The sequence below is a fragment of the Xiphophorus hellerii genome, chromosome 14 (genome assembly GCF_003331165.1).
Source record: "Xiphophorus hellerii strain 12219 chromosome 14, Xiphophorus_hellerii-4.1, whole genome shotgun sequence".
In the NCBI taxonomy this organism is placed as follows: Eukaryota; Metazoa; Chordata; class Actinopteri; order Cyprinodontiformes; family Poeciliidae; genus Xiphophorus; species Xiphophorus hellerii.
Window position 1 is genome coordinate 23,115,259 of NC_045685.1, and position 26,771 is coordinate 23,142,029.

At 38.1% G+C, this 26,771-nt stretch overlaps 1 protein-coding gene across 1 annotated transcript in view; it reads left to right on the forward strand.

Annotated features, from left to right (window-relative positions):
• Positions 1 to 26,771, forward strand: part of LOC116733224 (dachshund homolog 2-like) — a 98,037-nt gene that overhangs the window by 67,425 nt on the left and 3,841 nt on the right. The window contains exons 3-11 of the mRNA XM_032584005.1: positions 5,222 to 5,332; positions 12,703 to 12,918; positions 15,077 to 15,246; positions 16,190 to 16,295; positions 17,489 to 17,563; positions 21,248 to 21,348; positions 22,170 to 22,317; positions 22,386 to 22,556; positions 23,360 to 23,425. Coding sequence (XP_032439896.1) covers positions 5,222 to 5,332; positions 12,703 to 12,918; positions 15,077 to 15,246; positions 16,190 to 16,295; positions 17,489 to 17,563; positions 21,248 to 21,348; positions 22,170 to 22,317; positions 22,386 to 22,556; positions 23,360 to 23,425 — 1,164 coding nt within the window. The remainder of the gene's footprint in view (positions 1 to 5,221; positions 5,333 to 12,702; positions 12,919 to 15,076; positions 15,247 to 16,189; positions 16,296 to 17,488; positions 17,564 to 21,247; positions 21,349 to 22,169; positions 22,318 to 22,385; positions 22,557 to 23,359; positions 23,426 to 26,771) is intronic.

Sequence of the window (26,771 nt, forward strand, 5' to 3'; positions counted from 1 at the left end):
TTAGTTGGTTTTATCTTGCCAAATTTTGACTTAGCTTTTAGGCCATGAAGCAGAAAAAGGAACTGTAGTTTAGACAGATTGAAGGTACAGAAAACTAACATTTTGGATGTAAAACTGACTTGTATCATCTTGAAGATACAAGATGATACAAGTCTTCATCTGCTACAACTCTGTCCAGGTACCAACTGACATAAAAAACAGGTTTCAAGTGCCTGGCTAAGAGGAACAGCTGCATGGATCTTAAGCTAATCGACCAATTCTGAAGTTTATTTTAAACAGTATAGCTTGAAGTGTGGATTTCTGTTTTCACTCAACTAAGGCCTTGTTCACACTAGAGATAGTTTTGAAGTAGATTTTTTTTGTAATACTTTTATACCTCACCGTCCACTTTTACGAAACTGTCCCACAGGTGGATGGGGACTATACGTCTATCCATGTCCAATAAACATATAGATATACCTGCCTACTCTGCCAAATAACAACCGCAAAGTTATAATTTTACTGATTTTATAGATTTCTTGATTTTCCATTTATCATCAAGCATCTTCAGTCATTGTTGGACCAGTATAATTTCTTGGTTCTTCCAGAGACATTAAGAGTGAACCAAGGATTTTGGAAAACAGATGATTTGCTTGCATTGGAGTTGGGTCACTTACATTTTTTTTTTATTACCAGTTAAGCTTTTCTTATAAACCTACACAACAAGCACCTGCTGTTCTTTCAAATCAAACAATAGAACAACATAAACTAAGCAAAAGAGAAATAGTTCTCGAAATGTTCTTATCATTTAATGTGACACGTTGAAGTTCACTCTGGTCAAATCTAAACACTGTCTATTTGAATTTGACCTCTGCCTTGTTGTCTTCCACAAGGTCAGGGGTTCAAAGCCGTAGTCTTTCAAATATTAGGTGTTGCTGGAATCAAATGGCTTAATTTCCTCTTCAGCATTCAGCTAAGTTACAGATTCCTGCAAATGAACCATTTATTTGATTGATTGATATGAATCTAAAAGTTAAAGTAGACTTGCCCTTGAGGACGATACCCCTAACTAGGGTCTTCTTGGGCTTTCTGCAAAGTTCTACATCCCATCCAAATCTTTGTAACACTTTGTAAAACAATGACACTTGTTAAGAAGTACAATGAGGAGAGATTATTTTGTTTTTCCTATATGGATAACTTATTTCTCAAGAACTACAAGGACATTGGTTTCCTGGTCGAGAAATTCCTTTATTCTTTCTAAACAGTTCCTTTTTCTTCTTCTACTTTGAATGGGCATTGTAGAAATCACAAGTCCTATGAAGTGAAAACCTTATATTACTGAAAGTAGTATTAATGTGGCCGCTTGTACCTGTGAGGTCCAGGTGGCTTGTGTTTATGGACATGGAAAGATAATGTTATGTTTCATCAGAAATCCGTCTATAAGTCAAACTTTCCAACTGAATCCTGTGTGTTCTTGTAGCATTTATTTAGTGTTAGTGTATCAAAGCATCTCTGTGATCGTTTTCTTTCAGTTGGCAAGAGTTTTAACTGCAGTAACATATTCTGGATTTTTGTAGCTTATGGGTTACTGCCAAACTTTACATCTCCAAAAATAAACTTTTCATCAGTTTTTAATGATAATGTTCCTCTGGATCCCACATTGCTTGCCTTTTTGGATAGCACTATGTATTTAAATACCATATTGCAGCCCATCCCGATCAGTACAGCTGAAATAAAAGTCACAAAGATGTTGTAGATTAGTGCATCAACGCCAAAGTCAGTCACAGCAAAGTTTACACTCATCTAATCTCTAATGTTTTCTGTATTCTCATGTTATGATGATGACTCACTGCTTTCCTTCTCAATTTGTGTAATGCGTCTTTTTATTTTCTCCCTCTTACGACTTCTTCTTTCCTCCATCCGCCCTTCGAAAAGCATTAAGATGCACAGGAACGGAAAAACAGATGGGTAAATGAGGTGCAGACAGGCCACAGGGGAACACTGACACACACACCCACACGCACACACACACTCTCCCAGGTACGCAGGAAAATATATATTGTCTCCGACACACACACACGCACACAGAGAGAGAGAGAGAGAAAGAGAGGTCTATATGGTGCTGGTGTCTTTGAAGCAGTCTGTCAATCAATCACACACTAATTCCCCAGGTTCCGTGGTCGCCATTTACGACGGGGGTCGATGCTCGGTAACCGTGGACACAGCGGACAGCCATCGATCTGAGACAGAAAGAGAAGCAGAGAGGGGTGTGTGTGTGTGTTTGATAGTCATGATGGAGAACAGCATTGTGGCTCTGCCCTCAATATTGATCGACTCCTGGTTGCACTGAGGCGAAGCGGGCGTTCTGACTCTGTGTCCGAATCTGCGTGTACTTGTGTGAGGGGGTGTGTGTGTTGGTGTGTGTGTTTACCTATGTATCTCTACATGCAACCTGAAGTGCGTTGGAGGGTCAAGGTGTTCTTCAGAGCAGTAATCAATCTGTAAATACAGTTTTGACCCCACACAGGGACTTCATTTTCTTCCCCTTCATTTCTTCTGTTCCTAAGTACTCTCTCTTAAACTTCAAACTCCTACACTTCAACTTGAAGACCTTATTAAATGTTTTCAACAGTTGCTGTTGTGTTCACTTATAATGTATTGTCAGCTGAAAATCCCCGTCTGTTTAAGAGATGTCATAAAAATGTATTTGCCAAAAATCTACTACATTGAACACTGCTAAGCCTCGAAGTACCGTTTCCCCCGGGTGGTGAGAATTGTGATCATTCATAGTTGAAGCAATCTCTGGTCCACTTTCTTCAAATTTGATACCACCAACCTGGACTGCCACTACCTAGGTGTTGTCCCAAGACAGGTTTCCAACTTGTTTGAGGCCAACTGAAAGTTGCATTTTCTTTTTTTGGCTTCCTTGAGCCTCCTTAAGCTTGACTGTGACCACCAATGGATGATCAATGCCGGAATGGTAGACACCACTAACCCTCAAACCACAACAACTGGAAGTCTTCGTCAATTTGGATAGAAACTCTTTCCAGACATTGCCCACCAAGACCCGGTTTTCTCAGGTTTTGGTGGTAGCCAACCTTGCCTGCAGGTCCAACGTATCACCATGTGGTGATTGACTGAAAGCTTTGTCTTTCTCAAATTAGGAAGTTTCTGTCTTACTCTCTGCTTTCACTTTTGTGTGCCATTAAACGCCGAGATGTGCAGGTGGAAGGTAATCCAATATGCTGATAAAACGGTATCGGATCACGTCAGGGTTGAGCAGAAATCGGTACGCTTTCAGAGCCAATCATACCCATTTCCTAAATTTCTCAAGATAAATTTCTTCATTTTCTACAATTTCAGCAATGGCGTCAGAGGTTTTTCATCCTTACCCTGGATTTGAGTTATTTCTTTCCACGATTTTTTTTGTTTTCTTAAAGTCCTTATAATCACTCATTGATATACCCTACAAGTTTCTATATTTTCTAATTAGTTGCTGTTCCAAAAATAAAGCGAATGGCAGAGATGCCGCTGACTCTCAACCTTATCAGCTTGGTGTCGCATACAGGTCAATGTGAAGAGTTTACCATGTAACACAGAGTTTACCATGTAACACAGGTCATGTATGGACGTGTTTGCTTTTGAGTCCACATTGAAGTATACCCCAGGATCTGGGAGCCGTTGGACTTCTCAAATTTTGAGGCGAAGTAATTTCATGGAAAGTCTTCTGCATTTTAGAAGTTTAGATGTTATTTTTACAGCCAAAGGGTCACAACCAAGCAGGTAAAACACCAAATTTAGCAACTTACAGAATTAAAGCGGTCATTCTCAAACTGTGTGGTGGGAGCCCCCTAGTGGTCTGTGAGGTACTGCATGTAAAGGACCGTTTCTTTGCCATGATGTGAGCTCACGGTGCGACGTTACAGTTAGCTTACCAAAGGATTGTGTTTAAAAATAATATTGGATAAATGGCTTAAGACCGGGTCACTAGAAGGAAAACCTGAAGGTACCGGTAGAAAGTTTCTCAGGGTGAGTTGCAGAACTTTTTTTTTAGCATTATTACGATACATAGCATGACATGAGTGCGATATGCTGGTGACGAGGCGGTGAACAGCGCTGCGCCCCACGCTGACTAACTGCATCTTAACACCTGAAACAAAATTATTTATGTTGGGCTATCTACTGGCATTTGAAAGAAAATATTTGTTTTTGCAAAAGCAACTTAAGTCTATTTTTCTTTTATTCTGCTTCTAAATTACAAATAGCCCTAAAACATTATTAGTGCACACAACATTTGTAGTAAAGAACTTTTTTATGTCCATGTGTTTTATATCATTGGATCAAAGTCAGTGCCTTTAACATATCAGTGAAAAAGTAGATGTATACACATATTTATAAGAGATGAACTTCTACTCTGCATCAGTCAGCGGAAAATGTGGCTATATGTATTACTTTGTCTAGGTTAGATTAACCTGCGAACAGCTCTGCCCTTCATACCTCACTCATCCATCCATCCAGTCAACCTTCCATCAATCCATCCATTCTGCTTCAAATTAAATTTCAAACTCCTCCTCCCTCCATCCCTCTCTCCCCTCTACCTTGTTTTCTTTATAGCTTACAGACAACTGTACAGTGTGTAATGGACATTCCTGCAAGGCCGTCAAGCGTGACCGGGGCAAAACCAACTGACCTAAACACACACACACACGAAAGTATGCAGAGATAAGCATGAATGCATACCCCTCTCTCTCTTTCTCACACACACACATTTAAACATAAAAGCACTCGGCACAATGCAAAAGCTACCCTGCACGCTTACACACACACACACACACACACACACACCCACACTCACACGCAGACAGAGGGTCATCTCTCTCACTCTGCTGGTTGTTGTGTATAGAAGTCAGTTCCAGGTCAGCGCACAGAGCCGAGGATCTTGTTCCTTACAAAAGACTCGGTGTACATGTGTGTGTAGCTGTGTGTGAGTTAATGTACACCAGGCCTGAGGTGTCTAAAACTGCTCTAAACACTCGCGTTGAAAAGAGTTTGACATCGACCCGTCTTGACCGTCACTCTGTGTGCAGAAAGGCATCCTGGGTAACTGCAGGCCGTGGCTAGACTGCTGGTTTGTGATTGGCTCTCTGTGAGGAACATTAGAGTTGATGGGTTTCAAATCAGCTGACTGTGATGACAACAAGATGACTAACAGTAGTGATGTGTATGTGTGTGTGTGTTTAAGGACTGACGGCGGCCGCCATGGCAGAGCTCCAGAAACTGCAGAAGATGAAGATGATGATGAGTCTCCAGAACGGCAACGAGTCCGACAACGACGACCTGCACTCCAACACAGGTGCTGCACGCTAACGCTAACACAGGCATGCTGGGAAACGATGAGTAAAGTTGCTTCTCACAGTCTGACTCCGGAAAGGAGTCCAAACATGGGGACACTGTGGAAGTTTTGTGTGAACATTAGCAATAATCTAGAGAAACCCCTGGAGACGAGTTAAACTTTTTAAGGCCGTTTGTTCTTTCTGTGCGCTGTAATGAACTCTACACCCACCTTATCAGGCCTTTAGACTGTTAGTTTGTGTTCGCATCAGCAAAATGAACAAAACTAACCGTATCAGCAACTTGAGAAACCAGAGGAATGGAAGAAGAAAGGAGCTTGTAATAACCCTGGAACTAGCCTGGGAAACATCTGGTTTACTGTGTTCTTCTCAGGATAACAAGGACTTCGTCAGCACAACTTCTTTAAACTTAGTCTACTTTTCTTGTTTTTTGAGAAACATTATTTTGATTTCTTGTATGTCTAGCACGTATGATGAATTGACCATGAAGTAGACCTTGCCTTGCATGTGAATCATGTGTAAAGAGATCCAGAAGGAAGTGTGAATCTTTCAAGTGTTCAACTCCTTTTCGTGCTCTAAATCCAGTTACTGTTCAGTTGTTTGATTTAATTTTGACTCTTTATTTTGCTCATTGCCTCTGATTCAACACATCATGAAGCAGTGATTCCCAAACTTTAGGCCCAGACAGAAAAAGTGACAATAATAATCAAGGTTTCAATCCAACTGTAGTTGCATCTTATCCTAGTTTTTTAGGTTTTTATATTAGACCCAGAAAACCCTAAGAAAGAAAATAATCTGCAGAAGTTTACTGACAAAGAGATTTGTTGAATAAGCTCTATGAGTTTAGCTCAAAACAAATAACGTCATATTATTATATAGATTAATTAGTGACATATTTAAACCTTTCTTACTTGTAGTTTTGGTGATTTTGGCTCACAGATGATAAAATCCCAAAATTCAGCGTCTCAGACAATGAAAATATAACATATAGTCAATAAAAGTTGATATTTTATGTGATCAGCCTGGTTCTGCTGAGGTTCTGGAAGCCCAGATTGGTTTGTTGCCTTCAGGTCAACTGACTTTTTTTTCCACAAGAGCCAGTAGAATCTCTATGGGGGTAAAAAGGTCAGGCCAGATTGCTGGCCAATCAGGAACAGGAACACCATGGTGATTGGACCACTGTTGGTACTGTTGGCAGTGTGGGTCGGTACCAAATCCAACTGGAAAATAAAATCAGCATCTGTAGAAAACTTGTCAGCAGATGGAAGCAGGAAGTCTGAAATGTCCTGGTAGGCGGCTGATTCCAGGAAACCCAGTGGACCAGAACCAGCAGCTGACATGGCGACGCAAACCAATACTGACTGGAAACTTCACTCTGGACTTCTGGCAACCTCTCTACTCTTCCTCCAGATGATGGGACCTCGGTTTCCAAATGAAGTGGAGAATTTATTTTTATCTGAAAACAGGACTTTGGATCAATGAGCAACAGTCCGGTTCCGGTTCTCATTAACCCAGAAAAGACGCTTCTAGCCCATTTCTAGGATTCGTCAGTCACTCCCGGTGAAGCTTCTCCTTGATGACAGACTTCTCAAGGCTGCAGTTCTCCCTGATACCGATGCATCTCTTCCTTCCTAAGTGACTGGATCGACTTTTGTTTCTCAAACAGTTGCTGATTCCCAATGAAATCCTTTCAAAATGTCACGTTTTTGTTCCTTTTTTAGAAGGTGTGGTTCTGACCTGATACCTGCAACAAAAACCGTTCGATAACTTCAAAATCTAAGCAAATGAAACTCTATTCAGGTCTGAACTGTTCTTGTTTTTTTTTACACGTTACCTATAAAACTTGGACACTCAATCTCTTCTGTTTGTTTCTCTGAATTATTAAAGAAGCAAAAAACAAAAAGCAGAAAGAAAATAAAGGAAGGAGCGATCCTTTCATTTGTTTCCACCCTGATTCTTCTCTGTTTTCTCCTTTTCTTCAGCTGACCTGGCAAATGGGTTGATAGAGTTACTCTTCCTCTCCACTGTCATTTCATTCTTTCGCCAAGTCGTTTTTTATTTATTCCCCCCTGCTCTCTTTTTTTCTACGCCTTCTTCTGTCTTCTTTTCTTTCATTCGGAGTGATTTTTGTGCGCTCACGGTGAGCCTTCTTTTCATTGTCCGACCTTGTTTTCTTTGTGCGAGACACTCACACCGGCCTGGGAAACTGTGGCGGACAATAGAAGAGAGGAACCAGCGTATGAAATGAAAAAGAAAATAAAACGAGGGAGGATACAGGAGGAGGTGGGGGAGAGAAAGGGATATTTAGGGCGAGAGGAAAAGGGGGAGAAAAAGAAAAGATGCTCTGGCGTTTGGCTCGGGCCTGTTCGGCAGGCGGTGACAGAATAAAAATGAGAAAAACACAGATTGGAGCGAAGGATGAATGACAGGAGAGATGGAGAGAAAAAAACGAGTTTCATGTCAACGGAAACCGTCCATGTGTCACAAGAGGAAGAGAGTGAAACTAGGTGGAGATGAGGAAATAAAAGCCAAATAATCATGATAAAGAAAAGATAAACGGGTGAATAAAAGGGGAAGGATGGGGAAAAAAACAGACTTAACTTGTCGGTTTGAAACACTTGTAAATGAGATTTTATTCCAGATTCCTGTGGGAAACGACACTGAAACTGCAGCAAAGGCTTTTAATGCACAACTACTCAACATAAAACCCTTGAATAAATCTGCACTGGCCACTAGAAAGCTCAACTAAATATTCTTTAAGGATTTTTAGTCTATAATTTGCAGAAGTAAACTGGTTCTGAACTGGTCCTACAGATCACAGCAAAGAACTGGTTTGGTTTTCCACAGCAGGAGAAACATCATTTTAACACTTTAGATGCTTCGTTTCGCCAACACTCCACAATAAAATCACATATTTCAGCTCTGCACTCATTAGATCCAGGTGTGCAGAAACGGGACGTATCTAAAAGTTGGAAGATAAAACACATCTAGAACCAGATATTCTAGATCTGGGTCTAGAAAAGATCTAGATCTGGGTCTAGAACAGATCTAGATCTGGGTCTAGAACAGATCTAGATCTGGGTCTAGAACAGATCTAGATCTGGGTCTAGAAAAGATCTAGATCTGTTAAGATAACACATTTTGCCGGCCGATAAATTGTCCAACATGTTGTTGCAATAATAATATTGTTGTTTTGAAACATTTTCCAGTAATATAATGGTACTGATGGCATAATAAAGCCAGAACAGATTCTCAAAGATCCATAAATTTAAATGTGAATGAAAATTTTACACTGAAGGCATTTTAAATATACAAAATAAATGAACGAAACAACAGAAATGAATTATAAAGTCTGTGTAAACAAAACCGCCCATCAAATAAAGGTTAGTTCAGACCAAAGTACCAAACTTAAGACTTTTATCAACCTGCTTTTGGTTGAGAGAGAGAAAAGAGATGCAAGTGGAAATGATTGAGCTTGTTTTAATTTATCATGTGAATAATTTATTTATTTATTGATTATTGCAACAGGAGACTTTGATGTAAAAGACGCATTTCAGCAAATTTCTAAGAATGTATAGTTAGAAGTGTTGACGCCATTAGCTCAGAATGTTGTCAGGTCCTCTAACCAGGTAAATAAAAGGTGAATTTCTTCCAGTTGGAAGCCATGTCTGAGGTTTGTTTAAACTAAATTTAGCTTTGCTAAATTTGAAAAACTGCAATAATACCCAAACTTTAGCAGAAAAAGCTCCAAGATTTAGGTGCACCAGACTGAAAGACAAAGAGAAGATGTTGAAAAGACCAAAAAGTGACAGAGGCCAGGCAACAAAAAAAAAAGAAGAGAGAAGAGCCAGAGAAAGAGAGAGAACATCTGCCCATCTGTTTATTCTTCTTTTCTTCCCCGGTGTAAATGGCAGCAGCGACGAGGCCCAGCTGTCGTCCACACACACTGAGCGCAGGGAATTCAGTAGGCAATAATAGAGAGAGACGGTCGCTAATTCAAACTAATGGAGGGAGATGAAGATGGATGAGCGGGAGAACCGTGGAGCGGAGGCAGAGGTGTGGAGGGCGAGCGAGGCAGGATCACACAGAGGAGGAGAGAGAGCGAGCGGCGTGAAGAGAGACGGCCATTAAATACATTTTCCAGTCAAACAGAACGTTGTCATTGTTAATAATCAGGCTGAGTTAGCTGACAGAGTGGGAAGCTTTTAATAATTTATTAATGTCATAAATTCATCTGACTCCTCTTAAAACATCAATTGTCTCTGCTGGTTAATAATCGGCACGTTTAAAATGCTGGAAAGCTACAAGAAACGTTTTTTTCCTGATGTTTAGATGCATTTTGTCAGATTTCCTGCTGTAAAAAACTTGTTTTAGAGAATAAACCCGATAAAGACGAGGGTTTTTTTTCACATCTCATGTTTAGTGCAACAGAGTATTAGGGCCATACTAATAAAAAGTAAAATTACAAGAATAAAATCATAATGTTACAAGAATAAAGTTGAAATAATGCGAGAGTAAGGTCGCAATAATATGAGAATAAAGTCAATATTTCGAGAATAGGCACATTAAGAGGATAAAGTCATAATATTAGCAGAATAAAGTTGGAGTATTATGATAATTCTTGAAATGCTATAACTTTATTCTCATATTATTTTGACTTTATTCTCAACTTTTCTATTTTTATTTTCTTAGCGTGGCCCTAATATTTTGTAGTTTAGAGCCACAAAATTTTAATTTAAAATTAAAAATTGCAACAAAATACTCAGAACCAAGCGAAAAAGAAACATTTCTAACCTGTTATCTTCCGTAGAAACAGCAGGAATAAAGCGTTTGTTTTGGTTTTTGTTTGTTCAAACTATAGTTCTGATTCTAAATCAAAATTTCCCATCTGGACTCAGAACCATCATTAGGTTTCAATTAATTGTTGCAGTAACACATTCTCTCGTATTTATGGTTTTTCATTTTAAATTGTGCAGCTTTTTTAACGGTACTTATTTACAACCAATGGAGAAACATGTAATCTCGTCTCAGTTCTTTTCAACTAAAGTTCAGTTAATTAATTTTTAGTTTTTTTTCCTGTCTGGTGGACAACAGATGTCTGCCCTTGTTAACCGACATGTTCTCTTTAAGAGTGGCTTAAAGAAACAACGTGTTTATACCTCAGCAAAATGCTAGTTTTGATCATTTACAGCTAAATTTTTCAGTTTCTTAAAAAGTAAATTTTTAAAACCTTAGTCAAATAAAGTTACTTTTTTTTTATTTGGTTTTAATATCAAGAAACTCCTGTTATTGTGTACCATATAATATTTATTTCAAATGTTTCAAATTTAATTAAAAGTAAGCTTTGTTAATCGGTTTATTAGTTAGTCGGAGGGATAGACTTTATTTAAATTTTTCTAATTTTGTCATCATCCAGTCATAAAAATACAAACATCTATTCTGTTTAAGACATTTTGTGTTTAGACGTCTTTATATCCCGTAAAGTTTTCTTTCGGTAATTACGAAGCAGTTGTTTGGTTTTTCTGCTGTCCATTAAGGAAACTTTAACCCCAGATCTGCTCTAATCTCTGTTTTATTAAAGTGCAAAGTTTGGCCTCAACCTGCTGGGTCAGAACCGACTCGACATACAGAACAGGTCGGGTTCAGCTCATGTGATGAATTACAGGAAACACCATCTTCCCTCTCTCTGGAGAGAACATCTGAAAAATGGTCCAGGAAGAGACTAACACAATTATGAGTAATAGAATCGAAAAGTGCAGAGACCAACGTTAAAGTAGAGGAAAAAGTGGAAGCGGAGGTTAATGTTACTGATTTACCTTCAGTCTGTTTGCTCTCCGTTCTGCCAAGCAAGAACAGAGAAAATACGGAAATATATCAATTAAAATGACTATAATCATCTCAAAACAAAAATAAATAATTTACTTCCATCTCTGTTAAAATACTAAAGACTTACAGATCTATTTCAAAGGATTAAATCAGAAACCGTGGAAAATATTTTTATCTTTAAGACTCTAAATAGTTCAGTGGTTTTGTGACAACTAGTTCTGAGAATCTCAGGAAAATTAAGTTTCGCTCAGTTCCAGAAACTAATACAAAAATGTGAGCTTAATTAAAAGTGTAGGCCACAAATGATTAATAGGCCTAATTGGGGTGAATTGAATATTGAAATTGATTAAGTATAACATACAGACTTTAAAAAAGCCTATTTGCTGAAAAGAACAACAGCCAGAGCGTTAATCAAGACAAAACTCTTCAAAAATTGTAATAATTTTGCACTTAATATGAAAAAAACCTTTCTGTGTAAATATATCCTACGCCTCAAGGGCAATATTAGCTTCCCATTATTCAAATTCTGTTAAAATAAAAATAAAGTCTTCTATCAAGCATCTTTTGCTATCCAGTTATTAATTGTTTAATTCATAAAATAATAAACAGATCAGCCTGTATCGATGTTAATTTAAGCAAAAAGGGCTGAGATTTCCACATGTTAGAAGTACAAAGGATCCAGATGCAAATTTGGCTACAAAGACACATTGCATTTATTTTCAGCATTTTATTTTTGCTAAATAAATGCTTTTAATTGCATTTTAGGCAATAAAATGTGTATTTTCTTATTTGAGAAATAAATTGAGTTGTTTTTGCATCTCTTAATGTATTTCTAATTTTGAGACGGTGTATGTATGAGGGCCTGTTGATTGGAAAAAAGGAGTAAATTTCTGCCAAAAAACTCAAATGTTTAGATTATTTTAAAGAAATTTTCTAGAAAAAAACGTGGAAATTTCTGAACTTGAAAAGCTGAAAATGTGCAAGTAAAACCTCAAAATATTTTAGATTAATTTCGGAAATTTTCTAGAAAAAAGTTGAAAGTTGGTGAATTTCTCATGTTGAAAAGTTTAAAATGTAAATTTTTTTTCTAGAATCTTTTTATCTAATTAATATATGAATCTGTAAAATAATAGAACAATTATTACTAAAATAGTAGTAAATTGCAGCTTCAGGAAAGTGTGTTCAATTCCTTCTTAAATGTCCTTTTAATCTGCCAAACGAGCCTCATCAGAATATATATTGTAATTTATGGAATATGACTGTACACCGCTGCCCATAAACCATCCTGAATGATGCGTTTTTAGTTATGAGTGCTGATAAATCACAGGTGTCAGCTTGATCCAGCCTGGAGGAATATTTTTCCTGTTCACTGAGTCCTGCCTTGGATTGCTGGAACTAGGTTAATACAGCCATCTGGAAACAAACGTGTTAATGTGTGGAGACTAGTTAATGCTGGTTATAAGTGAGGAAGGTGAGTCCTGTGTGTCATTCTGGCTCCGATAGTCTTCATCACTGATTGCATATAAATGTGTGCACCTCTACCCAGGAGGGAGTGAGTGTTCCTGGGATAAAGAGCGCCTGACCAGCCCCCCTGCTGGAGCCCACAGCGGAGGAGGAGGAGGCGGCGGTGGCGCCCCGGCGGTGGGAGGAGGAGCAGCAGGAGGAGGAGGAGGAGGTGCAGCGGGAGGTCCTGGGAGGGGGTCCGCCTTGGGAGCCGCCAGTCAGCAGCAGCTCCAGCAGCAGCAGCAGCTACTGGCTAACAGTGAGTATTCATCCACAGTGATAACCAGGAAGTCCTTAAAAGGACTTGCATTCATGTGTCGAAAATTAAATTTAAGATGGCCTTTTATGGTGGTAGGAATATTTACTCTAGTAAGATTTTTCTGTCTGACAAAAGTTTGAGTCACAAGCAGACAGCTACTGCTAACAAGCTGCTAGTAATCCTTACTGACTAGCTAGTTATCTAGCTAGCTGTTTTGCGTCTCTCTTGGGTAAGTGTAAATTAGCATGTGGCAAAGACAATGTTCATCTTTACCACACGACCCACACAAGGCTTAGGGTTTGACAGTAAGTCAATAACAATATATATTGGGATGTGATCAGTATCAATAGATAAGACCTTTCAATAATTCCAATGAACTCCAATCTAGAACTGCACAGCATTGTGGGGGATGTAGGCAGAGAAAAGGCTTCAGCCACTGAACCTGCCACATTTAGCTAAGCTAGATTGGTGGAATCAACTAGCTCACTTACTCTTTGGTTACCTAGCAACAACCTGGTGAGCTACTTTTTGTTACCTAGCAACAGCCTGTTGAGTAACTGGCGCAGCAGCAGTTTAAGGTTTTCCACTGTGCCTCAAAACTGCTTAAAAATCAAAACAACATTGGAGAGAGGAAACTGTGGATAAAACAGGAAAGGTCACAACACCAGTTTGGCAATATTTCAGATATTTAAAACAAAAACACTAATCTATAATTATTGATATGGACTTATATTGTGATCTGTTTTTAGCTATATTGTCCAGCCCTAACATTCTGGGCTGGGCACTATGATGTAAAACACGCAATTTTATTTTATACATTTCTGTCATGATACAAGTCTTAAATTTCCTTCATAATGGTCTAAAAGAGTCTTAAATTTGAGTTGGTGAAACCGGCAGAAACCCTGGATACCACTCCAAGCTTACACACACACCAACACACACACCAACACACGCCTTCACACTGCGTGTTTAAAAGATGGCAATATTTGTTAATGTACGCCATTTAATCTGTCCCCATCTCCTGTATTACCACTCTGTTTGGATTAATCAGCACACACTCTACTAAATGACTCAATTCATCAACACCACCATTACACACACATGCACACACACAGGTCACACACACATATGGACAGGCAAACAAACAGATACTCGGCCTTTCTTTCTGCAGAAGTAATGCATTTGTACTCTCACACCAGGCAGCAGGAAGCGACAAACACTCACATTGATTATTCTATCACTTCAGTCATCATGACAACAGCAATCAGTGTTATTGTTTCATTGCAAAGAAAGCTGCCATGTGTGTGTGTCCGTGGAGCGGGAGCGCCACTATGAAAATGGGGACTGTTTTCAGGGCAACGGGGTCATCGAGGTCAAAGGTTAAAGCTTAAATGTTTCATATTGTCGGGCAGTTTTTAATATCATCCAAAGGTAACCAGAGTAAAAAGAAAAAATAGTTTGTAGGTGATTGTATTCACTAAAGGCGAAAGAGAGCTTTTTAATACCATTTCTATGGAGTACCAAAAGGGCCAAAATTAAATAATTTCTTTTATTTTATTTACTTAATTTTAGCCTAAATTAAATACATAACAAAAAATAAAAGCTGGTATGAAAAAAGGCCAAAATTTAATTAAAAAATATATTTAATTTTGGCTTTTTTCATTCCAGCTTCAATTTTTCTTTTTTTTCCTAAAAAAAAAGAAATGACAGAAAATATTTTCAAAAAGTGGCACTTACCATTCCTTCTGTGAGTTGTATGAAGAAAACAACTAATTTTAAATTGTTTTAATATGAAAACATAGTAGTAATATTCGCAGAATAAAGAGACAACTTTACCAGAAAGTCTTAAAGATTACAAGAAAAAGTAATTTAATAATAAAAAAGCTTCTATAAAGTTATCAAGATCCGATGTGAGAAGATCATTTTTTTCTTTAATCAATTATCTGCGTTGGTTATTATTGTAAGTGGAGAAATTCGGGCCCAATCTTTTAAGAATGAATTTAATTCAGACACATGGAGCTTTTATGTCACAGCATCTTAATCATCAAAATTATGGATTTTGAACCAAAATAAGTTCTATTACCTTATATTTCGCATTAAGTTAGAATAATAAAGGCTTCACAGTTTAAAAAAAAGTAAAAACTTCCTCTTCCTCCAGGGTTGGACCTGCCGTTCATGATGATGCCCCACCCTCTGCTGCCCATGGGGCTGCCGCCTGCGTCCGTGGCCATGGCCATGTCCCAGATGAATCACCTCAGCACCATCGCAAACATGGCCGCCGCCGCACAGCAGATACACACACACGTTCACCGCGCACCTGTCATCAAGGTAACACCAGCAGAACTGATCGCAGACCAGTTTGGTCTGTTTTAATTAAATTCCAGTTCATTTGTTTAGAAGGTCTGGTTCATTTGGGGAAGTGTGAATGGTCAATCGAACGCTGATGCAAACTCTGGTCCAACTACAAGTCTTAAAATGAACTTTGGTACAGTTTAAGTTCATATTTGAATGCCAAGCAGACTGAAGCGGGAAAAGGACTTCAGAACAGGGCATTCTGGGTAAATACATCCAAAACAAACCAAACCTAACGGGAGAAATGTTTCGCAGTCTTTTACCAAAGACAAAAGATAAATCCTACAACCACTAAAATCTGACTTCGTTTTTGTTTACAATTTGTGAAGAAGGAAGTTGCGTTATTCTCTTATTCAGAAGTTTTTGTGTCGTTTCCTTCAATGGCTCTTGGTGCAGCGCCCCCACAGGTGAGGAGGGAAACTGGTTTTTGAAATTGTTTGGTTTGTTTGACATAGAGCAGTGTGAACGTGAACCACATCAGCTGAAAATGTAACAAATGTTTAAATTTTGGTAAATCAGGTGTGAAAGCATCCCTAGATGGCTTTTCAAGCATAAATTTTGGGCTTTTATTGAGTTACGTTCAACTTGGGAAGCTTATATTGTCAATAACCATCAAGAATTCAACTAATTAAACTTGTTTGTTTTGTAGAACATTCTGAGAGAACTTCTGTCAACCAAAATTAGTCGATTAAAGTTAATCTTTTTTAGATTGGGTTGACTAAAACCCATCAGTGAGTTCATCTTCCCATAATTTTCTTTATATTTTTAGCCTTCATACCAATTAGTCAGAACATTATGACCATTGAACCCCTAAAGATACCTGTTGTGACCCAATTAACTAAACATTTGAGGGAAAACTTTTTGGTTTTTTGTTTCTCTAGCTTGTTGGTGTGTGACGCTCCTCTTCCTGTGGTTTTAGGAAAGAGTGTGTGACAGCCCCTCTCTGTCTCCATCTGTTGATGAAACCAACACTCCTCTGCAGTCACAGCCCAGCAGCTCAGCCTCCAGCTCGCCTGAAAGACTGGGTACACACACACACACACACACACTATTTCACATTGAACTTTTCAGTCTTCACAGCATGTTTGTACATTAGCTAAACACTGATAAATGCAACCATGAGAGGCTTTTTTATGCCGTCGATCAGTGGAAGAGTAGCTGTCTGTCAATCAAAAGATTGGGAGGTTGAATCCAGTTTTACCCAACAAATGTTCAAGACGTTGAACCTTAAGTTGCTTCTTGATCTGTGAATCAGTGTAAAAGGTTTGGGTGAATGGGACTTGCACTATAAAGTAAGAATAAAACATTGAGAATATTCTGACATTTTTATTTAAATGATACAACCAATAAAATTAGACATAAACTCCACCATTTTCATGTTTTGAATTTGGTAAAAATACCATAAAACTTCCTAATTATGACAAGGTAATTGAGATGGACACCTTTGACGATAAATCAAAATTCTTTATCATGATAAATTATACGATAAAAGCGAACCCTTACCTCCAGAATTGACTGAAGTGCATTTTCTGAATATTTTAGAATAGATCATAATTAGGAGTCACGTTCCGCAGAAAAATCTTTGAGCATGAATCGCAGATACACAGGTACCCACTTTTCTTTTCCAGCAGCCATTGTACAGCGATAAATCTTGAGTAAGTAATATTCAATTATATTTAGTTGTACCATTTTACAATAAGGTGGCTATTAAAAAGTTCATAGATATATTAATTAATCTTTAAACACTTCATAAATCAGTAGTAACAGTTTATTATGCGTTACTTAAGAGTGACAAGGAGACAAAAGCTACTAGTTTCTTGCCAAATAGTGAGCCAAGGCTGTTCTATTTTATTTAAAGTTGTTATGGTAACATTTCAGACTGCCCTGTAAGTATAATAAGAATTTGTAAACATAATTTTAACATATATTCTCCTTTTCAACCAGTTATTAATGATTTATAAAGTTTATAGATGAGAGGATTACATATTTATATATTATTTATTAGCTGTCTGTAAGCGAAGCCCTATTGTAAAGTGGTTCCAATTTAGTTATACGTGGGATTTAAGCAGTTTTATTAACTTTTAGCTCCTTATTTTATTACAATACTGAAGTACGTCAATATGAATTGCATGTAGGGGATGGATGTAAGAACTTACATACTGCACATGTTTACACACACACACCTAGATAATGACTGTGTGTGTCTTTTCTCAAACAGGATTGGTGTCGGGTGATGCTGATGTTGCACTGACCAACTCTGCTGCACCCATCAAGAAAATAACAAAGGACAAAGGTTGGACCACACACACACACACTTACACCAGTGAGGATATTCCATTATCCACACTAATCTAAACCATCAACCATTTTCTTTGGACATCTGACAAATTGTTCTCACTTAGGAGGCCTTTTCTCATCCACTGTATCCCTACAAACACTCAGATCAACACAAACAGAGAAACAGAAGCATCAGCCATTGATCAGCTGTCTCTGAACCATCAATCACAGGAAAGATGGATAGATAGAAGGGGAAAAAGGTGGGAGATGGAGTGAAGAAGGCATGGCTAAAAGGGGTCAGCGGATCATGCACTAAAAGCATGCTGCCCCCTCCCCTTTAAGCCCCCTGGAGTTTTCCATTCTTCTAACGCAGCCCGTTCATCTAATTTTTCACTCTCGCTCCACATTTTATCATTCTTGCTCCTGATGTGTCTCTGCAGACATCAGCAGAGGGAATTAAGATCAATACGGGCAAAATAAAACGTAAAAGCATCCACCTGTGATTTCCTTGTTTTTGTTTTTTCATGTGGGATCAGAGTTATAAATACACTAAACATGTTCATTATATTTTTAGGGCCTCTTGTCACTTTAAAAAACAGATGCGCAATTGTGCAACCTTACATCTTTGAAAAGCAAAAGTGGAGCCTCCAGCACAACCAACAAGCAAGTGTTCTCTGGATGGTTAAGCCAACAATAAAACACTTGTGTTTTCCATCAGCTAAAACAAGCTGGCCAAATGTGCTGGAACTTAACTTGTGTTGCTAGGTAACGGCCATGGGTTGCTAGGTAACAGGGCAGTGCTGTAACATTCTGGAGGTTCTTGTTTCAAACACTAAAGAACATTAACTTATTCCCAAAAATCGGCAGGGTATTTTTTTTTTTAATGCTTGGGCTGTTTTTAGAATCAGTAAAAACCCAAATAAAGCAACAAATACAAGATAAATGTGAGTTTTTGCATAATAGGTCCGCTTTAAAATGCAAGTAAAGATTTTTATGAGCCAATCAATTGCTTTGTGACTGCAGACTGGAACTGCTAAAAACTGCAACGTCCGCTTTAAGTTGAGTTCATTTTGTTACATCCAGCTCAAGAGTTCAGGATTTCCAACTTTCTGAAAAGTGAAAGTAAGTTTTAAATAACACAGATATTTGTTAAAACGACTAAATTATTTACTTTAACTTAAAGCAAAGTTACATTTTAAGCAGAAATAAAGAGAGAAATGCTAGAAATGTTGCAACAGAATAAATGTAACAATAATTACTGATTTTAAACATAATATCTAAAGTATGTTAAGGGTTCTTTACAAGACGTTATTTGAAAATGGTATCAAAACAATATTACCATATCGCAATAATTTCTAGCAAGCAAAATTTGTTATTATGACAAGCCAAGTTAGTGACCTTTCAAAATAAAAGGTGGGAGACAAACAGGAAGCCATTATTTGGTCTTTTAGATGCCAAAATAAATTAATACAAGAAAAAGTGGACAAAATTAAACTATTGATAACAACGAGAAAATTTTGGGGCAAAATATGTGAAAGTTAAATTAGATGGAAACAATAAAGCTGACATAATTTAGTTGAAGGTGGAAGAATGAAATGAAAACAAGAACATTAGGCAAAAAAGTAAAGAAAGTCGAGGATGCAGAGGAGGAAAAAGTGCCTGAGAAAATGAGTGAGTGTGTAATGGTGGAGTCGAGGGATGTATGGATGAAGTGGCAGATAGGGAGTGTGTGTGTGTGTGTTAGAGTGCATCTTAATCAGCGTTAATTTCACAGCAGAGTTAACCCAGTTGTCGGAGTGTTGGGCATTAAGGGCTGAGCAGACACTGTGACGCACTCGCAATGAACACACACACAAATCAAGGATGTCTTTAATCCCTGCCAATTAGTACCCCACATGATTGTCTGAATACTAACAACCTCTGAGTGTGTGTGTGTGTGTGTGTGTGTAATTGATTTCCACGTTGCCGCTTCGCTGTCTTGTAACGTTAGTAAACTCAAACATTTCATAAAGTTTACTGATGACAGCTACACTTCATGAAAATCATCCAGTTTCTAAAAGTGGAGACGCTCCTCCGCCTGTTTGACTCCACCTGGAACAAACCTCCATCAGGGTTTCATCACAAATACAGTCAATTCTCCTAAAACAAATCAAATTCCTTAAGAAAATGTATCAATTGTTTGCAACACTCATAATTATGGTAACTTGCAGCGCAACAGAGGCATTATTCCTATCTAAACCAGAACTGCATAGTGAAATATTAATGAAACCGTAAATATTTAAAGCTTTCCAGGCTTTGTGCTTAACAGAAAACTGTCCATAGACATTTGATTCTGCCTGTATTTCAAAACGTCACCAGAAAGTCCCAAAACATACTTATTGTACAGAGTTAGAGCTGCATGAAGCAACAGCAGAGACAACATCAACTTTGATTCGATCTGGGTAAGGAAAACATTGTGTTCAGACTTACAGTGCCTAAAAACATTCACTCCGGTTTGTATTGCCTTCAAAAATCAGTCATGATCAACAAAATTTGACTTTTTTACAAAGAGAAATTACAAAACATTTAATGTCAGTGAAAACTGATTTTTACAACCTAAATTAAGTGACTAAATATTCCCTCCCAGTCACTATGCCAGTCTGAGTAAATCGGTCTCAGTCTGGATGCTGCAGTTTTCCTCTATTCTTCCAGCTAAACTGTGCAAACACCACTTGCCAGGACCTCAGTTGAGTTAGGTCAGTCACTTCAAAGGGTGTGAATATTTATGCAATTACTTATGTTAAATATTTTTATGAAATTAGTTTATTGCAGAAATTCATTTTCACTTTGACATGTAATTTGTTTCTGTCTTAAAAATACATTTTGTTCATGATTGATTTGTAAAATCAGTACAAAATAAGATCCCCAAGTATTCTTTATTTTTCCAAGTGGTCCATTTTATATTTATTTAATATAAAAACTCCTAACTTTACTGAGATATGAGTACTCCATTATAACAGCCTTTGGCCTGCTAAGAAAACTTTTGTGGAGTAGACTAGTTATACTCAAAGTATACAAATCATGCCTAAAAATTAATTTTAATCAACTATAAGTACAGATGGCATGTTTAAGATGAATTGTTTCTCTGCTTCTAAATAACCTTCAATTTTCTCCATCAGCACAAGATTTGTTAGTTTCAGGTTTGATTAGCACAAATTCACCTGAAACAGCTAATGCCTGTTGATGCAAATTTTACACATACCTGCAAGGTCTTTACCATCATCTAGCAGTGTGATAAAGTAGGAATACTTTAACAAATCTCATAGCTAAATATCTATATTTAAACAGTGGACTGGAGCCGATTCACGGTTCAGTATGCAAAATGCTACTTGACATGCTATTGGCTAGCATTCTCAACGTAGCCAGTCTGGGAGTGCCATTCAGTTTCCTTAGCAATGATTGGCTGTATCCCAAAAAGCGGACATAAAGAAGACATTAGCTTCCTTATGTCTGTTTCCACTGTGTATTAATACACCACTGAACCATTAAAATAGGTGGTTATGAGTGTTTGTTTTTTTTTATTTGTAAATTGTAGTTATTTGAGGTGAGATGTGATCCCTAAACCCTGTGAATATTGGAGCTCCACTCTACAATATTTTTCATATTTGCTTTATTCAAAACTTAGGAATTGGGTTGATGTTTGTTTTGTTTGACCCTTCAGAAGAGTCTTCGTTGGGTCAGACCCTGCCGCCTGGATTTCCTGCTCCGTTTCTGTTCGCCGACGGTCTGTCGTCGGTGGAGACTCTGCTCACCAACATACAGGTATGATGGTTTCAATCAATCAATCAATCAATCAATCAATCAATCAATCAATCAATCAATCAATCAAGTTTATATGTATAGCACATTTCAGCAGCAAGGTGTTTTTATGAGGCTTTACAATCATAAAAACACAAAAATACAAAGTCCTTGAACAAACTGAAACATTGAAATTTTGCCAACTCTAATTAGGTGGGTTTTAATCTAGATTTAAAGGAACTCAGTGTTTCAGCAGCTCTGCAGTTTTCAGGAAGTTTGTTCCAGATTTATGGTGCATAGAAACTGAATGCTGCTTCTCCATGTTTAGTTCTGGTGCTGGGGATGCAGAGCAGAACCAGAACCATGACACCTCAAAGGTCTGGAAGGTTGCTATGACGACAGCAGATCTTTAATGTATTGTGGTGCTAAGCCGTTCAGTAATTTATAAACTATCAGTATTTTGAAGTCTATTCTCTGAGCTACAGGAAGCCAGAACTAGGTGAGCTGCTCTACCGTCCTGGTTTTAGTCAGCGTTCTGAATCTGATTGATTTTGTTTCAGGCAGACCTGCAGTAATCAATGCGACTAGGATTAGTTTCTCTAGATCTTATTTAATCCTGGAAATGTTCTTCAGATGATAGAAAGCCGACTTTGTAACCGTCTTTATGTGGCTTTGAAGGTTCAGGTCAGAGTTCATCACTACTTCTTTCTTTCGTTCAAACCTCTTTTTTTTTAACTATCGGGTCTGTGACGTCTTCCGGGTAAAGGATTTGTTTTTTAAAGCATTATTATTTTCCAACCGTAGTGTAACCTGTATTGCTCGTTATTTCCTGTCCAACCATTCAGGGCCTGCTGAAGGTGGCCGTGGAGAACGCCCGAGCGCAGGACAAACAGATCCAGGCCGAGAAGAGGGAGCTGAAAATGGAGCTCTACAGAGAACGAGAGATGCGCGAGAGTCTGGAACGACAGCTCAACTCCGAGCTACAGAGCAGAGGTTGGAAACAAAACTCAGAGCTTCTCAAATCTGAAGAGACGCAACCTGACAGACATGTCTTTGTCCAGCTTCCATCCAGAAACGACTGAAGAAGGAGAAGAAGGCGAAGAGAAAGCTACAGGAGGCGCTGGAGTTCGAGTCCAAGAGGAGGGAGAGAGTTGAGGACGCTCTCAAACACTCGTCCTCTTCCTCCCCGTCTCCTGAGCCGCTGCACGCCGCCAACAACAACTCCAAGAACGGTACGACGCCAGCCTTTTTCTTCTTCTTCTCCCAATCTTTACCAATGTTTGTGCATCTCTTCTTCAGACCCTGTAGGGTCAAATTGTCAAGATTTGTTCACTTCAAATAACTTTTCAAAAAACAGAGATGTGTATTTTTTTTAATATACATTATTCTAACAAGTAATTTTTATCCCTAACATAGTTTTATATGGATTTAGAGAAATCTGTTTTAGGAATTAAATTAACAAAAACAAGTTGAATCATCTGTGTTAAGACAACCTTATATCCTAAAATCCTGGAAAATCCTAAATTTTCCAGGAAAAACTCCTGGAAAACAAATGTTAATTTGAAAGCACTTCCTGTTTGATTCATTCAGAATCTGACAATAAAACATGTCATTTTTATTAGGCTCAATATTATAGATTATCCATTTTTAACAGCCGTCACTATCTACAATAACTCTTTGGAGAATTTTAATTAATATGAATTTAAAAATTTGAATTTGAATAATTTCAAGCAGATTTCAGAGCCGCTCCATGAACAAAATGTGTGAAAACGACTGTTGGTATTTTTACTTTTAACACGTTCCTCACTGCTGTTTGAGTTAACACTTTTCAGCGACTAACGTTTTCTGATAAAACCTCAAGAAAGATAATGTTTGCTGTTAATATTCGGTTGATCTGGGTGTGAAACCATGTAGATATCCAAACACAAACGTCCTTTGTGTCTCAGTTTTCCGTGTGGAACCGGTAACAAGGTGCTTTAGGGTTTTTATTGGCCGACCCACTGAGACTCTGTCTTGTCTCTGTGTTTCATACCAGACTCTGCTGTCGCCGAGGACAAACCTGAACTTAATGGAAACCAGCAAGACAACGGCGCTGTACAAGGTACAAACAACACACACACACGTCACGTATTAAGAGATACCATACTGTACACAAGTACGTTCAAAGGCTGAGTTTCACACACACATGGTGGGCACATGTGTGTGTGGGGGCCCCATTTAGATTAGTGGAGACATTAGACAGATGTTGTGGCCTCCCTTTGAAGTGTACCTTAGGAAACACACACGTCTTAACATATTTTATTTAGCCTATGAGTGTATTTAGAGCAGTTATGTAGTTTTTAAACCAGGGCCAGACGTGGATCAGTTACTGCTGTCAAGCTGTCCGATGGTTGTGAACATTTTACTACAGTAACGTTCACATGTTAAAGCTGTGGAAAAAAGTAAGGTAGTTTTCTGTTGCAGTAGAATTGTCTCACACAGATTTTTCATGTGCTTTTTTTAAGTATTGGTTGAAAGAAATGGCAAAATTTGAAATAAGTTTCTCAATTTCTTAAAAAAGTGAGATAGTTTTTGGATTTTCAAAAAGAAAAAGGACTAAGGTGGTCCACTGTGTTTTGTGTTAAAAAATATTGAAAGTTATAAAAATTCAGAGATGCTCAGCTTCATAATTTGGAAATAACTCGTGAGGCTAACAGGATGGTGCCCAGTTCAGTGTGTCAACTATAAACGTAGCTTAATCTGTCTTTTCTGTCACCGTTACTGGTGTATAAAAAACCCTATTTAAACTAAATGAACAACCCTTAGACTGGCAGGGGGCAAGTAAAGCCTGGTGGCCCGCCAGGCTTATAATACACTGGAGGAAACCCTGGAGTTCCTAGAAATTTTGTAGAAATAATAAAATATCACTTACATTTATTTATTCAGAGGCTTTTTATACACTTTTCAGGGGTGGCATTGATTTTGTTTCTGAGTGTTGAGAGATGAGCAGAAAGGTTCCAGCTTAGCTTAAATTACAGGGTTATAAAGTACGTTAAGCCGAGCAGGGCCCTCACAGGTACAGTAGCGATGCGTGTGTGTTAGTATGCATGTGTCGTCGTCTTTCCACCAGCTGTGCTCAGTCCTCCCTGACATTGAAAACCTTCACCTGAAACTCTGCAAGCATATAACATCTCTACACGCACTCACACTCCGAAGGTGTGTGTTTGATCCACATACTTGTGAGACAGGGAGCTCTAATTAGCTCTCACTCCTCTTTAGACCCCTTTTAGATCCCCCTCTCTTCTGCAAGCCAAGCACTCCGAGACACACACACACACACCTGATTTCATTAATGTTGATTGGCCCAGTAGGACCCCTTTGCTGCCTTGCTCTCTCTCTCTCTCACACACACACACACACACCCACACACGCACACACACTGGAAAACACACACTCATCCCTCCTGCCATAAAAGCATTTTGCACCTACGGTGGTTTAGCTTCACACACGCACGCACGCCTCCCCTGCCTCTCACCTTCTACACTCTTAATTAACGAGTGAGGAGAAAACTGCTGAATACAAAGAAAGACATCGCATTACAATCAAAAAGAGAAGAGGAGAAAGAAGGGAGTGAAAAAGACGAGAAACATGGGAGAGAGTACGGAAAAAATGGACGAAGAATCCTGGGCGTGTTTGGAGAAGAAAGAGGAAGACATGAAGTAGTAGTAGAAAGAGAAAAACTGGGAGAAAGAAGTAAACCAGGCTTTTTTAGAGAACAGAGAAATTGAAAAAAGACCTGAAGAATAATGGAAATAAAAATTAAAAAGTTTGGTGAAGAGGAGAAGAAATAAAATGAAGGTGCAGCTGCAGGAGAAATGAGGATTTCCTGGGACAGCGCTGAAAAATGCGACCTTGTTCTGAGACCTGGTGACATTTTCTCCACCCTGCTGATAGACTCCTAACGAGGCAGGTCAGTGTCATTTTTAACCAGGACACCAAACACAAACACACACACACACACACACACACCCACACACGCACACACACACACACACACACACACAACAGGCAGGAGGTGAATTTAATTTTGGTGACAGATGTGAGGAGAAGAAAACCTTTATCCCTTAATAGTAACACAGTAAAAAAAATGGAAGAAATAATCAGGAAGTTGCTTTACATCTTCATCTGTCGTTTGATTACATATTAATAACAGCATGTGGTGGAAAAAATAAGAATATAATATTTACAAATGTTTTGAGTTTTCAGAGGGTCGCAGCACCGAGATACTATGGAAACGTTCAGAACACTGCAAAAACACAAAATCTTACCGAGTAGTTTTAGTCTATTTTCTAGTACAAATATCTCAGTACACTTGAAATAAGACAAACTTAAAATACAAGTAAATTTTCAGCAAGAAATATAAGCTTGTTTTAAAGTTAATAATTCCTTAATATTGATAAAAATGTTCTAGTTCCATTGACTTTCAGGTTGACTGATCAGTCAGAAATGCAAAAATCCAATCTTTTTCCAACCAGTGAACACACCACACGTTATACTTTGCACTATCAGGTCATGCCGAGAACACTCTTCAGTGTAGAAGTTGTCACTGAAGGAAGAGGAATCAAAGTTGATCATTTCCTGTCTTACAGAGGAGTTTCAGATGAAGGCTAGAAGTCATAAGAAGCTATTTCTGACGCCATGTTGCCTCCCTCAACATGGCGTCTGGTACATCAGAGAGCTGAACTTCAGTCGGTGATGATCTATTCACTCTTTTTCTACAGACTCTCACCTATTTATGGTTCAGTATTCATAGATTTTTTTCTAAAATATTAAGAAAATGCAGCTTGGGAAGCTGAAAATGACCCGACGCAATGGTACTGACTAGGAATTGCAAGAATGGAAATGAGTAAAATCATGGATGTTAGCTTCTTTTGTAGCGCTAAGACTGTTGCTTTTGAGTATTGGTGCGTAAAAATGCACACTTGGTGTTTGAACTGTTAAAATAGATGGTTACAAACGTTTTTAGAAAAGAGTTTCAAGTATTTGTGGGAAGTGGTGATGGTGGCTAACCCTCATGGCTGTATTTTAGCTACAGCGGATGCTCTAGTTCAGGGGTCTACAACCTTTTCAGGGGTCTTGACCTTTTGAAAAAAGACGATCTATAATTTTGATGAACATCTACTGCAGGATGTGTGTTTTTCTTACACAGCCGCCACTTTATTTACAGTTTTGGGGTTATAAAATAAAGAAATGCATAAAACATGAATAGATTTTCTTCCGTGGGACGTTGAATTTTATTAAAAACAATAAACTTTTTAACTGAATGACAAGAAAAATAGATTTAAAAACATGTTGCTGGTACTTTTAGTGATATTCTGCAACTACACAGTGAAAAAAAAAACCTGCATTTATTTTTATATTAGCTGGTTTATTATTTTTACTCATGTTTTTATTAAAAGTTATTGTGA